Source organism: Metopolophium dirhodum, chromosome 6 (genome assembly GCF_019925205.1).
Source record: "Metopolophium dirhodum isolate CAU chromosome 6, ASM1992520v1, whole genome shotgun sequence".
Taxonomy (NCBI): domain Eukaryota; kingdom Metazoa; phylum Arthropoda; class Insecta; order Hemiptera; family Aphididae; genus Metopolophium; species Metopolophium dirhodum.
The window spans coordinates 35,129,892-35,143,300 of NC_083565.1; the positions used below are offsets into that span (position 1 = coordinate 35,129,892).

The 13,409-nt window shown below is 33.1% G+C and overlaps 2 protein-coding genes across 3 annotated transcripts in view; one reads left to right on the forward strand and one right to left on the reverse strand.

Annotated features, from left to right (window-relative positions):
- The first annotated feature begins 3,018 nt into the window (after nucleotides 1–3,018).
- Nucleotides 3,019–7,824, forward strand: LOC132947315 (tubulin beta-4 chain-like). Its single transcript, XM_061017575.1, has 3 exons — nucleotides 3,019–3,075; nucleotides 4,296–4,407; nucleotides 6,550–7,824. Exons 1-3 carry the CDS (start codon nucleotides 3,019–3,021, stop codon nucleotides 7,815–7,817), a joined length of 1,437 nt encoding a protein of 478 aa, XP_060873558.1. The 3' UTR covers nucleotides 7,818–7,824.
- A 385-nt stretch (nucleotides 7,825–8,209) lies between these two features.
- Nucleotides 8,210–13,409, reverse strand: part of LOC132947266 (RNA-binding protein fusilli-like) — a 75,767-nt gene continuing 70,567 nt past the window's right edge. Inside the window, exons 14-15 of one of the 2 annotated variants that reach the window (XM_061017523.1) lie at nucleotides 12,408–12,455; nucleotides 8,210–12,037 (exon numbers count right to left, since the gene is read on the reverse strand). In XM_061017523.1, coding sequence (XP_060873506.1) covers nucleotides 11,900–12,037; nucleotides 12,408–12,455 — 186 coding nt within the window. In that variant the 3' untranslated portion in view covers nucleotides 8,210–11,899. Of the gene's footprint in view, nucleotides 12,038–12,403; nucleotides 12,456–13,409 lie in introns of both variants that reach the window. The other variant, XM_061017524.1, reaches the window with a different exon arrangement.

Genomic DNA, 13,409 nt, shown 5'->3' on the forward strand with positions numbered 1-13,409 from the left:
GATGAATGGACTGTCCAACAAAAAAATAATTTTTCAATTCGAACCAGTATAGCCCCTTAACCCCCTTTCAGTCCCTTACAGCCCTTTTTTAGTATTAAAAAGTAACCTATGTTTTTTCTCAGTGCCTAAACTATCTATGTACCAAATTTCATTTAAATCGGTTCAGTAGTTTCGGAGCCTATTAAATACAAACAATCAAATCTTTCCTCTTTATAATATTAGTATAGATTATTATCTATAATTTTAAAAGGAATTTATTCTTTTCAATATCCGGGGTTTAATATTATTCGGAGTATTTCGTTCTACAATTAATGTCAAATTATGGACAAGTAGTTTTTTAGTTAGTAGTTAAGTAGTTACTACTTACTATAGTTACCTATTTAAAGTTTTGATGAGCGGAGCGGTTTTTTAACACTTTTCTTAAGTTTGGTTTCACGTCTGTCTGTGATCAAATCTTGCGCGCTCGATTTGAGGCACTTTTTGAAGATGAAAAATTCTGAAAATTGGTATAGACCTTGGTCTTGGATGACAATACAATAATCCGTTGTCATTTTGGGACATGGACCAAAAAAAAAAAAAAGGATTGTCCCCACGACGTCGCCGTAATATCTCTCGCAGATATTGAACTTTCTCTCTTCCCCAAAAAAAACCGCAACCTCTTACGAAGCAAGTATAGGCGTGTCCTATCCATTAATACACATAATGGTCTCATAATGAAATTGTTAATATAAAAAAATTTCAATTGGTTGTGGCAAACAAAATAAATGTCTTGTCATTTCACGACCACATAAACTTATTTATTTATAAATAAATCATAATCACCAGTAGTTTGATTCTTTTTGTTTCACAAACATATTTCTTAAACGTTTAATAAAAATATTTACTTTCAACTAAAAAGTAGAAAATAAAAAATAAAAAAAAAAATTTTAAAAACACACTTTTCCATAAAAACATTTAAAAAAAAATTTTAAAAATTGCACTAAAAAGACAAAAATAATTTTCTGTACTTAAAAATAATGAAAAATTTATTGATGAAAAATTTAAAAGTGTGTGGTGCTCATACACTTGACATATATTCCCAGTCACTATCTTATAAACATGATTGAACAAAGAAGTGTATGTGAGACTTTCCTTGGCTTTTAAATTTTTCATCAGTAAATTTTTCATTATTTTGCTCTTATACTTGACATATACTGCCAGTCACTATCTTATAAACAGGATTGAACAAAGAAGTGTATGTGAGACTTAGCTCGGCTTTTAATGTTTTGTATGATGCACCACACACTTTTAAATTTTTCATCAATAAATTTTTCATTATTTTTAAGTACAGAGAATTATTTTTGTCTTTTTAGTGCAATTTTTAAAATTTTTTTTTAAATGTTTTTATGGAAAAGTGTGTTTTTAAAATTTTTTTTTTTATTTTTTATTATCAATTATTGTTGCTCCGCTATTCTGCTTAACATAACTTTAAATAAGTTATAGATAAACAGTAATAACTACTTATAAGTTATAACTACTAACTAATAAGCTACTTGTCCATAATTTTATGTTTGTAGAACGAAATACTACGAATAATACTCTGTCCCGGATATAGAAAAGAGTAAATAATTTTTAAATGACGGATAATGACAAACAATGGTTAACAATTTTTTTTTTGCAAAAATATTGTTTTAAAACTAATTAAAATTATGTAAGAGAAATATTTTAAAATTGTTTTCTGAAATATTGAGTGTTTTACGTTAAAGGGATCACTTAGATTTGTACCTACGTCCTGGACGTATTTCTATTAATTTTTTTAGGATTCCCAGGATTTCTATATAGGATCCGTTCAAATAGCATCGTGATTGGCCATTAATTTTTTGGTATCATTATATAATAACCTAATTGCAAGTTGCAACCGCGAGTGCCTCTATACCAAGAATCGACTATACAGCTCAACTTTTCAACCAATATGGTTAGTGGTTACCAACTTTACCAGTTGTAACTATATATATAGTTACCACGCCCTCGTACACGACATGACATGCGCATGACACACCTACCTAGCTGTGACGAATACCTATATTATATACCTAGGTACCTATATAGCCGTATAGGTTTGGTTTAAAGTAACAATACTATACAAATAATCGTTTTTAGAATAGAACCTCTTTTGGCCTAATAATGCATTTTCAACTTTAGTCCACTATATAATATATTATAAGGACTAATTTCCACTTTCCTCTGTCGTCCAGTAGATACCTATTTTTCCTATAATATACACTCGATTTTGTGCCGAATATAATTTGGAACCTATCTAGTTGGACAATGCATAACATACAAGAAACTTTAAAACTAAGTACAAATCCATCATACAGATACAACACCTTTCTCTTCAAATTGCTGAATAACGACATTGATGATTCATTTTTATTAAGTCAGTTAAATTTCAAAGTTAATAAACTCTACACTCGCAACAATCAGTTATTTTATATTCCTAACTCTTCTAAAAAAGTATACGTCAAACGACCCTATAAACATTGTATGAATTAATGTATTATTATTCTATGTATTAGTCTAATTATCTTTCATTATGTCATATCTTATTATTTTAATTTATATCATATTATTGTTATTTATACAAATATTATATTGTGAATTGGATATTTGTCCGTATTAATAAATAAATACTTAGGTAGGTTAGGTAACCAGCTACCTAGTACCTAAATATACCTATCTGCATAAATTCTACCGATGATATCGAAAATCGATTAACTGTCGATATTTGAATATTATTTAAACACTGCCCCTACGCTACTATAGAAACATCGCAAATCGAAATTTGTGGTCTAGGGACTTTTTGACTCTCTGCTCAGCTGCTGCTAGTTGCCACGTTATTATCACGTATGTACGATTGGAAGATATCGATTGTTTATTTTAAAACAATCAAAAATGGAGTGATGTGATCGAAATTCGCGACATTCCAGAATAACTTTTTAACAGCTGTATCTGCAGGTGGTGGTGATCTGCACAGACGGCATGGGAGAAATATTGCAAATTCAAGTGGGTCGTTGTGGCAATCGGATCGGAGACAACGTACGTGTGACGCATAAACATAAAAAATGTATATTTTCTCGAAACAACATTTAAAGTTCGGACAAGGTTTTGGACCACCTCTATAGGCACTATAGTATAGGTAAACCTATCTTAGACTGCAGTCCTGACCAGGGGTCAATTTATATTTTTGGAGGGCCTCATTGGAAATTGTTTGTGGGCCATAGGTCCGTAAAAACAAACGAACGAAAATGACGAACTACAACGTATACTATAGTCTAAAACAGCGGTTCTTAACCTGTGGTCCGCGGCCCCCTGGGGGTCCGCAATACTCATGTCGGGGGTCCGCGGCAGCCTTAACACATGACATACGTCAATAAGTGACATGAATGCATCATTACAATATTGTTGGATTATTATTTTTTTTTCATATATAATAATATGTAGACTCTACACCAAATAATTGTATTATTAATATTTATTAAGTATAATCAGTTTTTCTTGTTCATACGAAATTTACATGCGTACAGCACTGTAGTCCCGGCAGTCTTATATTTACTGCCACTAAGTGCAGTTAATCGATCGTACTCAATTATGGTTTTATATTACCCATTTTTATAAAAAAATTATTAATGTGTATGTTTTGTTATGTCTACTTGTGTAATTTGTTATATAGAATAATTATTATAATTTTGGTTATGATAACATGAGATGTTTTGTAAAAAAAAAGGTATTCAAAAAAAAATTGTTAAGGGGGTCCGCGATTTCTAGAAATCTTTCATCAGGGGTCCGTGAAAAAGGTTAAGAACCGCTGGTCTAGCACGTATAGAATATATTAACGATTTTTACTTCTGGTCGTCGGGCAACCATTTGGTGACCCCCGGTCTATGATGAGTGACATCTTATCAAAATAGTTAATTAGATTTCAGGTGTCGCGTATAGAACTGAACGTATTAATTGTAAACTATACTACCAGAGCGAGTAGGTTAGATTTGTTTTCACCCCGAAGTTGTGTTGTCCGTGGTAAGTTTATTACCAACATAGCACTCACCATAAAAAAAAATCCTGGATCCACCACTGCCGGTGATTCGGTAATTTCGATGTGTACCCAATTCAAGTTTATTGTACCTTAGTCGTGAATAACGGCAAGTGTTGAGCTCGTTGCGAGCTGTTATTTTTTTTTACATCGACTGGTTGCCGGTTGGCGTTAAATAATCGCTCCGTTATATTTGTAATCATGACATTGTTATAAACTTTTATAGTTTTGGAAAACCATATCTAACGAACATGGACTCGACGAGCAAGGTAAATTTGCCGGTTATTCAACAGACGAGCAGTTGGAGCGCATAAATGTGTATTACGATGAATCCAAAGGTAAAAATACTGTACATAATTTTATATTCACTTATATTCGGATTTAAATGTCAATAACAATACAATCGGAGCTAATATATAGCTAATAAAAGAATTATTTTCAACGACTATTGGATTTTCAAAAATTATTGAATCACATTTTACGTGATATACACAGTACCGGATCTACAAATTATGCAACCCGGGGCACAACATAATATTAGCGCCCCTAAAAATCACCAATAAAAAATGCAAGAGTCCTAAAGTGTGTCAAAGTACGGATTATTATTATAGGCGATTTGAATTTTAAATATTCATACAATTAATCAAGATATTATACATATATTTAATATTTATACATTATGGAAATGTTTATTTTCAATAAAAAACAAATAATTTGGAAATTAAACCTATATTTAATAAATACCTATTTAATAATAATTATTTTTCTTGATTTTTTTGACGCGAATTCGTTAATGATATCTTCATAATCTATAGATTTAGCAACTTGGTGCTCAATGGATATAATCGACAGGCCATTTAATCTTGTTTGCTTTGTAGTTGATCTTAGATATGATTTAGTTTCAGTTTACTAAAACTACGTTCACACGATGCCGATGTTACGGGTAATGTCAAAAATATTTGATAAGCTGTGAATATGTTAGGATAAGCTTCTTGAAGACCATTTTTAAGAATAAAATTTAAAATTTCACGTGAACTAGCATTTATTAATTTGTTATCCAATTGAATTGCATGTTGAGTAAAACTATCCAATTCTAAAATAAATTCATTTTTTTCAATATCTTTTTCATATTTTATACAAAAGTCCATAGCATGTTTTTTTAATTGAATTGTTGGCATACTAAATAAAAACTTTCCATCTAAAAAAAAAATCTTTTGCAGCTTCATCAATTGAGTCAAATCTTTCTTTTAAACCATTAAATACTTGTGTAATTCAAAAAAAAAATTAAAATGTTATAAAAATGATGAGTTTAAAATTTTGCGCCCCTCTATGATAAGCGCCCGGGGAATGGGCTCCGGATGCCCCCCCCCCTAGATCCGGTGCTGGATATACATACTCTGTAAGCTTATACAAAATTGCAGGTTTTCAAAAGCCTATAGACTGTATAAAGTACTAATGTGCCATACTTTGAACATTTCATTATCAATAGAAAACGACAATACGAACACTTGGTAAACATTATAAGTATTTATTCGATTTTGAGTTAGGTGCACAAAAGTTAAACTGATTTTGGGTAAACGTTTTCGTTTTTCCTTACCTTTTTTCCTGGTGCTCCCGATTATTTCAAAAAGTACTGAGCATTTTTTATTCTCGGGTTGTATTGTTACCTATAGATAATAATAAACGATTCCAAAAATAAAAATAATTTGTAATAATTCTACACGACGTATACTATACCAATGACTTAACAAATCGGTGTGGTTGACACGTCAAGTTTTTTCGACCTACTTGTACGGAAAAACGGTTTTCGATAATATGGTCATAGCGTCACCTATATATAAATATATAATATTTCACCTCGAGTTATGCCGACCATCAATAATTGATATGTAGATAGGTACTGACTTTTTTTGTATCTGTACAGCTGGGTAAGTCTTTTATATTTTTGGGCGCCGGTGCCGGTTTTCCCAATTTTCCGAATATCTATACAAATTGAAAATTATATTTTATATTATAGTTACTACCTTAATTATAATACTTTTCTACTAGCTCGATACCTATTTAGGGGGGATCGATACGGTGTATTATATCAACGAAAATGACTTGCCGGAAAAAACTCTCACGCCCCGTAGAATAGTCGGATTTAGTTAATTTTTTTTTTTATTTAAAAGTAGAGAACATTTTTCAGGTCGGATTAAAGGCTGAATTTTTATTTTACTTTAAATAGTGGTAGAAAAATAAGTTTGAAAAAGAACGAATACTGTGCATTATTCAAATGCATATTTTAGCTTCTATAGTTATAATTACGAAAATCACGCTTTGATCCGATATGAAAAATGTTCTACTTTTTCAAATAAAAAAAAAAATTAACAAAATCCGACTATTCTACAGGGCGTGAGAATTTTTCCTGTAAGACAGGTTTTTGTACTAAAAAACGCACCGGGTCCAACGCCTTACAATGGATTTATTGAACGGCTCAGGTGGAGTGTACGTGCCTCGCGCGGTGCTCGTGGACTCCGATTCGACTTTGTTGAACACGATCGGCGGGCGGCAGTGTGGCGAAAACGCGTACCGGAAGGAAAACTTTGTGGGCGGACACGGCGGAACCGGAAGTAACTGGGCGAGGGGCTATTACGGTGGCGGCGAGATGTCGAGACGCGTCGCGGATGCGGTCCGGTCGGAAGCGGAGCGGTGCGATCGGCTCCAAGGGTTCCAGTTGGTGCACTCGCTGGGCGGCGGCACTGGTTCCGGTCTGGGCGGACGCGTTCTGAACAACGTCCGAGCGTCGTACCCGAACCGGACGGCACACACGTACAGCGTGGCGCCGTGGACGGCCGTGTCGGACGAGCCCGCCGAGTCGTACAACGCGTCGCTGTCCTTGGCCAGGCTGATCGGTTGCGCGCGCGCGACGTATCTGGCAGACAACCGGGCGCTGTTCGACGCGTGCTGCGGTGGTGGCGCGTCCGCCGCCCCCGCGTACGCAGATCTCAATCACCTGGTGACGCAGATCATGTCCGGCACCACGACCGGGCTCCGGTTCGCCGGCCGGCTGAACGCCGACATGAAAAAGTGCACCGCCAACCTAGTGCTGTATCCGAGACAGCACTTCTTTGTGCCGGGGTTCGCGCCGCTCACGTTCCGCGGACAAACGGACGCGTGCGCGTACACCGTTCCCGAGCTGGCCACGCAGCTGTTCGAAGCGGTGCGGCTGCAGCGGCGTTGCACCGGCGCCGGTACCGTCGCGGCCGTCGTCATGGCTGCCGTCATGACGTTTCGGGGCAGAAGTTTTGCGATCGAACCTCGCAGTGGCGACGTACCACTGCAGCCTTGCACGGGACGGATTACGGCCCCGGAACACTGTTGGCTACCGGACAACCTCAAGACGGCCAGTTACGGTGTACCGTCGCATGGACTCAAGAATAGCGGCACAGTAGTGGCCAACACGACGGCGGTGCGGGACGTGTTCGAACGGTACTTTCGGCGGTCCGCGTCCATGTTGGCCAAGCGGGAGCTTTTACACCTGTACATGGAAGAAGGCATGGATTCCGACGAATTTCGAGTTGCGCTCGAACAGATCGAATCGCTGATGGCCGAATACTTGTCGATCGAGCAGATCAACTGCACCGGTGACGGTGACGACGTCGACGGCGACCATGTCCACGAAGACGACCGCGGACAATCGTCTACAAGTATGGGCCTGCAGGCCACAACATCGACGGTTGATGGACTCGATCCGCCGATGCTTTAGACGTAGTGTGGAGATTACATACATTTTTTATACCAACAACAAAATATTTCTTTCTGTAAAATTTCCATGGTTGTTATTAAATGGTTTATACCTGCAGAGCTGCAGCAGCTCGACGTCTACTACAGCTAGTATTGCACGACGGTGTTTTCTCTTCAATTCAATAAATTCTTGCAAAATAATAATGAAAAGTTAAATTTTCATTTTAAGAAGATATATATATATAGGTTAGGCGTATGTATAGGTACTTTGTTAAGGAGTATCGAGTATACCACCTATCGTTATAAGGCTGGTACGTATCGAATTGTGTGTTATGATAGCATTGGTGATATGTTGTCGTTGAGTCAAGGCAAAAAATTGAATATAATAGGCTCAAGGTTTAAAAATAAAAGACATAAAACGCACATGAAATGTATTTTTCAAAGGTCTATAATAATATAATATATTGTATTTAAATTAAAACAAAAATTTAATATTAATAATGTCATACAAGTACTGGTACTAGACGGCGATTAGGTGTACAATTAGGTAGGTATTAATAATAATAATAATAATAATAATAATGATAAAATTGAAACTATAATAATTAACTAAAAAACATATTATGTACGTACACTTAATTTTCATGTATATAATAATAATAATATTATAATTGACTAAAAGGGACTGGAGACGACTTAAATACAAAGGGGTTGATCTACGGTCAACCATAAAAAAAAAACTACGCACTATACCAGATAATAAGTAGACTTTAAATTATGTGAAGTGAATCACAATTTCTAGGTTACAAAATAATTAAACATTGTTTTCACACGCATACACACACACACACACACACATTTAATTTATATATAATTTAATTTTTAAACACTACAACTATAACGTAAAAATAGAAATAATGTATAATTAATTAACAACACGGGTATATATATTATAATATTCAACGATTATTATATTATTGCACTACAAAAACACAGATAGCAGCATAAATTATTATTTTGGTCTATATATTCTTAACCATATTATTATACATCTAATCGAACGAAACAAAAGTAGAATTTAATTATAATAATATTTGTAGGTACCTATCTATATAATATATTAATGCACGACATTGAATTATTTCAAAGCCAGAGAGACATCGAGCAAAATAAAATATGTAGTAACTTACAGATCATACACTAAGTATATGAGCTAAGGGTAGTAATAATAAAAAATTCGATTACTAAATTATAGTAACATGTTTACGCGATAGTCGCAATACTAAACTGGAAAAACGGACGCGCTGAGAAACACTATTACTATATTGACGTCGTATATTGTATTGTTCAACGGACAAAATTATATTATATTATTAAAATATCAAACTACCTATACAAAACATTATACAACGAGAAATCGCTGATTTCTTCGATAGGCAAACGGAATTTATTGAGGCCAAATGGCGAATACAAAACATTAGTCATCGTGATTGTTTTTCGGTATAATTGACATGGTTCTAACCGATAATCGGATGTTTTTTTTTTTTTTTAATATTCACAATAAATATATTATAATACGCCGGTTAAGGCAGTATAAAATATTCCGAGTTTCAACAAAGTACCTGAATCGCACATAAAAACATCCATAAATGTTACGAATAAAACATTTTAAAATTCAATAACGACGTTATAGGCAGATAATTATCGTTATATGATCGAGATTAAGCGATATGTAGGTATGCAGGGTATATAGTATATAGGTAGGTATTTTATACGTGCGTAATCCATCTCTCTTTTTTGACTAATTTATTGCGACTTGAGTGGTATATATTATGTTCGGTATATTATTATTCGTATTTATTTCGGTCAACTGAAAGTCTGAAACCTATGTATACTATTATATACATAATATATAAATGTATATATTATATACACGTTACGATTACATATAGACATTATAGAAGATAAACACGATACTTATAATTATTGTATATAATATTATAAATAACATTATATAAAAGCTGACACTTTGTCGAGTTTAACTATGTTTCTTCGCTTTAAAATTACTGTCTGGGGCGAAGACTTTGTCACACTTCATAAAATAATATTAATTAATAACAATAATAGAATTACGAAAATTATTTAAAAAAAAAAAAAACCGTATACACATTTTTGGAACATTGTCGATGTACATAATTATTTTATATTTTATATAATACCTATAATATTGTGCGGCCGTGACGGTAGGGGGAGGTAGGTAGTAATGTATTTCAATAAACGCACCTAAGTATACGCGAAAAATACTAAAATACGAAACTACTATACATAGAAAGCAATCGTAATAATTGTTTAAATTAAGACGGATGGCCGTTCGTTGGCCGGGTAGAATGTATTATCGTGTGTGTTGAAAATTCGTTCATCCGGAGGAGGACCAAAGTATAAAATATACATTCGAGATTAATTTAATTAAAAAATTGTCAAAACATCTACTTTTTTGAGATCTACTTGGAAATAAACAAAATTAAATTAAATTGCACAAAACATTATAATGTTAAAAAAAAATATATATCATATTACAATACTATATAAATATTGTTTTCGTTATGTTTTGTCGAGCATAAAGAATACTAGAGATCGTACAACCGAATGTTAAAATTTTAAACAAAAATAGATTCATAAACTAACATAATATTATTACTATAGCTGGTACCAAGGTATATGATAACTTTGGCGGCTTATTAGCGCCGCCATTATCGTTATAAGTTAAAATGTGTGCATTTCTTTTATACGCATTCAATAACCGCACTTAATGAAACAAATATAATAAATTAATCTCACTAATTCCTACGAAAAAAAAATATTAATAATACTAATAAACAAATTTGGTCGTTATATAGGACTTGACTAATGACAATGCGAGGGCATAAAAACGAAAAAAAAATATTTTCAAAAACCGTTGCTTGTTATATTATGATTAAGAATAAAACGCGATGAAGACGTATAACGTTCGGAATAATTTTTTTATAAACCGTTATTACGATATTTCGATCGCATCGATATATTGTATTATAATAATAATAATAATAATAAAAATAATAATATATTATATTAAATAATCTAACTGTAACAAATGTGCTAGAGTAGTATTATGTGCGTCAAATAACGTCCACACACCAGTCATTCTTAAATTGTTACGTGTAGCACTTGATATATTTTATTATATACACTATCGTCATACAAAGTGAATTTTCTAAAATTAAGACACTCATATTACACGGGTTTTCGCAGTCGATTGATGTAATTTAAAGTGAGTATAGGTAGTTATCACATAACGCCACAAGTTAGTGAAAAAATATTATTTTCATAATTTTTTTAAACTTTAGACCAGTATTTTTGAATTTCATATTCTAAAATTTTCAGAAAACAATCTATTTCAGAATATGAAATAAGAAATATGGGTTGCCATTCGAAAAAATTAAAAATCTAAGAAATAAGTAAGTAGGTACTTACAGATTATTGTATCGAAATGTATTAAGAAAAATTCACCATGACGTATCTATTTGCAGATAAAACGGGAAGCATATTTCATATTTTACGAATTTAATATTGAATACAAACGAGTAAAATTGATAAAAAGAATACTAAATTGGTAAAAATAATAAAAATCACATTGAAAACATATACGTTAATAATTCACACAAAACACAGAAATTCGACTTACAAACTTTCAATATGATAATAAATATGTTATATATTATTATATTGTATTGTTATGTACACGTGACCAACAATAATATATTATTAACGAGGATTAGGCAAGTACTATTACTTCGTCTTTAATACGCGCGGTGGAAGACGACTATATGATATTTGTTGGCTTCATAAGTTCGAGTTATCTCAACTATATTAATATTATTATGTATACTATTTTTTTCCGTCTAAATATATATATATTATATACAGTCTTAAATCTAATAGAAATATCTCTCGCTCTATATATATATATAACATAATATTATAAATAAATAAATACAAACATTACTATTTATATATTATAAACACGTTAAGTACGCGGCCGTTTGTACTTTGCACAATATAGTACGGTCATTGTTGTGGCTTTGTATAATTAGACCGGTCATCGACGGCAACAACGTTGTTGTTGTGACGATTGCACGTCGTTGGCTGCCGCCGACCGCTGTTTCGCGTCGCGTCAAGCCGCAGCCGAGTGCATGCCCATCGGACCTGTAAAATGTTTAGTTTTAATAATTATAATCCTCCAGAGACGATCGCTCGTCGTCGTTGGGGGAATTGGAAAGTGGCCATAGATAATAATATTATGTTATAATCATAGTATTGTTATAAAGGTCCAGTAGCGTGTAACATAGGGTATTAGGGTCCAAGTGTGGCTCAGGCAAAACCTCAAATATGGGTGGGTGGGTGAGTAATGGTAGAAGAAAAATTTAGGAAATTTTATAGGACGGTATAACAGTATTATTAGGGGTAGGTCACCTAAAATTATTTGAGCAACACCAATTTTTTTTATGAGACACGCCACTGTAAAGGTGAGATATACAACTAAAAAAATATTTATATTCTATACAAACATACCTACGTTCATTGTGCAAAACTGAGGATTCTGTTGCATGTAATCGATGTTCCACTGAAAATAACGATTCGAACAAAAAGACACAATTAGTTAGTACTTTAGCTATAAAATATAATATATTTTAGTTAAATAAATTATTAAATAGATGTACTAATTATAATATAATAATAATAACTCATAAGATAAACCTATTATATTATACTACAGTATTTTTAATTCTGGCCTTGCGACTACAAATTAAATACCCACTTACAATTTTCTACTACTCTCAATATAGAATTTTTTTCTGCTACAAAAAGAAAGTCAGACAAAAACACACACATACATAATCATAAAAATATAATTAATTTATCATGTATACTCATGTTGTAGTACCTTCGCTGGGAGGCCTTTACAGTCTGTCTAATCTGCCTTTTTATTTTTATTTATTTTAACATATAAACCATAAATTGTTCTTATTGTTCCTCTTTTTTATAACGGATTGAATAAAAACATATTAACCAAAAAAAAAAAAAATTTCGTTTCGATTAAAATCTAAAATACATAATAGTTTGTGTGTGTGTGCGGGGGACGGAGTGGTCGAGCGGACTACGGCGTCGGTTTCGACGCGTACCGTCGCCGGTTCGAATCTCGACCACGGGCATGGCAGAAACCTACAGGTGCCCAATTTGAAATTCTGCCATAACCAAACACCACACGTGTTTACCAACCTACAGTACCCTCCCCTACAAACAAAAAAAACAAACAGCTAATGGCCATAGTTCAATAGTTGCAGGGCTCAATGATCAATAAAATAATAATAATAATAGTTTGTATTATATTATACATTCACTAACTTTCAGAGTCATACTAAGAAACTGGCGACACTATCAATTCGTTACGAGTCGATTTCGGATACGTGAATATTACCGTGTGGAGTACCTTCCTATTATTAATTGTATACATAGTAATATTTTTAGTGTTTTAGTGTACCGCAGCAGTAGAAAAATATTATCATACGATTAAAAT

Excerpts from the sequence above, each read along its gene's own strand:
- LOC132947315 (XM_061017575.1), top strand. The coding sequence starts at position 3,019 with ATGGGAGAAATATTGCAAATTCAAGTGGGTCGTTGTGGCAATCGGATC. Across the intron at positions 3,076-4,295 it reads GCAATCGGATCGGAGACAAC|TTTTGGAAAACCATATCTAA; the intron begins GTACGTGTGACG and ends AAACTTTTATAG. Across the intron at positions 4,408-6,549 it reads GTATTACGATGAATCCAAAG|GTGGAGTGTACGTGCCTCGC; the intron begins GTAAAAATACTG and ends TGAACGGCTCAG.